This window comes from Penaeus monodon, chromosome 15 (assembly GCF_015228065.2).
Source record: "Penaeus monodon isolate SGIC_2016 chromosome 15, NSTDA_Pmon_1, whole genome shotgun sequence".
Taxonomy (NCBI): Eukaryota; Metazoa; Arthropoda; class Malacostraca; order Decapoda; family Penaeidae; genus Penaeus; species Penaeus monodon.
The window spans coordinates 32553057-32556032 of NC_051400.1; the positions used below are offsets into that span (position 1 = coordinate 32553057).

The 2976-nt window shown below is 41.5% G+C and overlaps 2 protein-coding genes across 3 annotated transcripts in view; both read right to left on the bottom strand.

The window, feature by feature from the left end:
* Window positions 1-2976, bottom strand: part of LOC119581961 (ceramide synthase 5-like) — a gene marked incomplete at its 3' end in the record, with an annotated part of 60065 nt that overhangs the window by 23430 nt on the left and 33659 nt on the right.
* LOC119581957 (F-box/LRR-repeat protein 20-like) overlaps window positions 474-2976 on the bottom strand; it is a 9073-nt gene continuing 6570 nt past the window's right edge. For both annotated transcript variants that reach the window (XM_037930138.1, XM_037930137.1), the window contains one exon: window positions 474-2675. In XM_037930138.1, coding sequence (XP_037786066.1) covers window positions 803-2359 — 1557 coding nt within the window. In that variant the 5' untranslated portion in view covers window positions 2360-2675 and the 3' untranslated portion in view covers window positions 474-802. The remainder of the gene's footprint in view (window positions 2676-2976) is intronic.

The window sequence follows — 2976 nt, forward strand, 5'->3', positions numbered from 1 at the left end:
ACTTTTGTGGAATGACATGATAAAGTTCCGTTTTCTTTTTCCCTCACTGCATAATAAAAAAATACTGCTTCCCCAGTCTTGACTAGAGTGAACCCTTCATCAACAAAGCCTTTGCAGCACAATTAGACTTAAAGACATATCTGAAACAATGTAATATTTTGCAGATCCTCCATCCATACTTACTTCTTATTAATGTAGTCCTAACTGTGAAGATATTTTTCTCATTATCTTTCTTCTATGCACCAATTTCGCTAAGAAGCAATTTATTCTAATCATCTTCAGTTTAAGCTTGATTTCTCGTTCATGTATCATGTGAAACTTCTCTGCGTCATAGCTGATGATACTGTATTTGCTCATAGTTTGATCCTTGAAAATACATAATCAAAATAATATTTATGTATACTTATGGTATGTCTAATGAAAAGTGTTTCCCAACAAAAAAGAAACTGCAATGTCATACAATAAAAACAGTATTCCTGGTTGTAAGATTTTGTTTATATTGCATGTCTTTTGACACTGGGTTTTCAGCAAAAATAAGCATTAATATGCCATGAAATTAAAATATTACATCCAATTCATTATTTACATTTCTCTGACACTATATATGAATATTTTAATACTAATGAAATACTTACAAAATAATTAAGCATATTATTACGATTATTAGAAATCCCCAAATTATCCCCAATTTTCCAAGATTACTCCAAGATATGTTCAGATTTCCCAGTCTGGGAAAGAAAAGACTGCACTGGTAATTATTGTTAATTGAAATCCATCAAAAACATGATGAAAGCCAAGGTAGTCAATCCACATTTTCTGAGCTTTCCGAGTCTTTTGGGTTTGGAGGCATTACTGGATCACCCCAGTAATCAAAAACTGTTAGTGAAGGCTGTTCTTCTACGATACGCTGTAGGATAGTGTCATTGATAGTATTGCACTGTTCCAAGTCCAGGATGAGCAGATCTGGCAGTGCAGTTTGAACGTTAATGAAGGAAGTACCAGTGAGTTGAACCAGGCCCACTAAATCTAGCACTCGCAGCCGTGAGCAGTTGGATACTAAGGCAGTCATGCCCACATCAGTTATATCCCAACACCAATGCAGGACAACATTCGTAAGACGTGGGCACTTCTCCGCTACTGCAAATAAGACATCATCATTCATTGAGCTGCATTCTCCTAAGTTCAAGTGAGTCAAGTTTGACAGGTGGCCATTACTAAAGAAACTTTGCAAGCCTTTTGAAGTCAGGTGGACGCCCTTGCGAAGTTTCATCCACGTCAATTCACACAGTCCAGTAATACCAGAGAGCCCAACATCTGTCATTTGCTCGCAAAATGAAACTCCGAGCATTTTGAGATGTTTACAAGCTGCCAGGGAAGTGTATGAAGCATCGGTCAGATTTTCTCCGTCCAAGAACAAAAACTTTAGAGAGGGACCAACTTCCTGTGTTAGGCATACTACGGAATAGTCATAAATTTTGGTAATGCCGTCTATGTTTAAGTACTCTAACTGGCGACACTGTTTAGCTATTGCAACAAGGCCTAAGTTATCCAAGAACTGACAGTGTGACAAATTCAAGTGCCTCAGGTTATGAAACTCTGCAATTGCAAAATAGCATTCGCTGCAACTGATTCGAGAGCCTTCTGCATTAAAATGCCTGACATCCGGACAGTTCTCCACCAAAGCCCTAAGCACATCCTCACTCAGCCCATCACAAAATTTTGTCGTGATTTCCCGGAGCTTTTTACAAGAAGTAGCTGCCTGACGAAGCAGGTCTCCGCCATCTTCACGGCTCTGCAGCTCCAGGGAAAGCAGGTGCGGAGACCCAGCTAGCAGCTCACAGATCCTGTCGCCTGCAACTGGTCGTTCGAAGGAGAAAACCAGTTTCTTCCTGAGTGTTGGATCTTGACCTAATCTCCTCCATCTTGTACAAACTGGAGTAATAATGACAAACAGCTCGAACACGGTAAAGTAAGAAAATATCTCTAATAGTATCTCATTCGGTAGATGATCTATGTGACATCCTTTCGGTGACAAAGGGGAAGAGGAAGAAGATGAAAAAGGATCAGTCACTACAGAATCACATGCGGTACTTGTTGTATCTATCTGTTGGGGAGAATGGCTGTGACTTAAGCTTCCTGGTGTGGCTGTGTCATCTTCTGCTAAGGCACTTGATAGAATTTCATCTCTGGCCTTTGGTTCTGAATTTATATCTAATTTTTCTAAATCTTCTATGACCACGTTCCCTCCGGTGACTGCAAAAAGACTGCACTCCTGTCTGTGGAAGAGGCATGCCGGAGATACTCCACTGCAGTCTAAGAATTCCTCTTCGCCACTGTCGCCGTCCGCCGCATCGGTCATTTCCTCACTTCCTCTTTCCTCCTGTGACTTTAAGCTGTGTTCCCAGGAGGCCTCACCTCTTCCTCACCTGCTCTGCGTTCCTCTTGGCCAGAACCTATGCTACCGGTCGAGACGCAGTCGGGAAAGTGCATTCTACAGCACGGGGATTTGCCAGCAGAAGAAGAGGTGCTTTGCCTGGTTAAAAGTAGTAGTGATTACACGGTGATGCGGGGCGGGGTGTCGAGGGAGGGTCGTCGCGCGAGAGGCTCGTCAGTGTTGGTGGTGTAGTCGCAGCATCCAGGACTGTGGCTCGGACTCCATCCATGGCTTCCGTTGCCTTGAAAAAAGAGAAACAAACACGAATTCAGCCACAGTGTGCAGTTAAATTGGCTTTCTGTCACATGCAAACATCTTGATACGAGAGCAAACAATGCTGTCAACGAATTACCAGGCAATTTAACTTCAATTTTACGTTCGTACACTAAAACAACTGGTTAAAGATCAAGAATATGATCTGCAGCCATATATGATCTTCTATAGATATCCCTGTGAACTCTTTCGGATTAAGATGTTTCTTATTTATGAACAAGTTACGTGAGATAAAAGACTCAGCTGTTCATGTAGTTTAAAAAGTATGA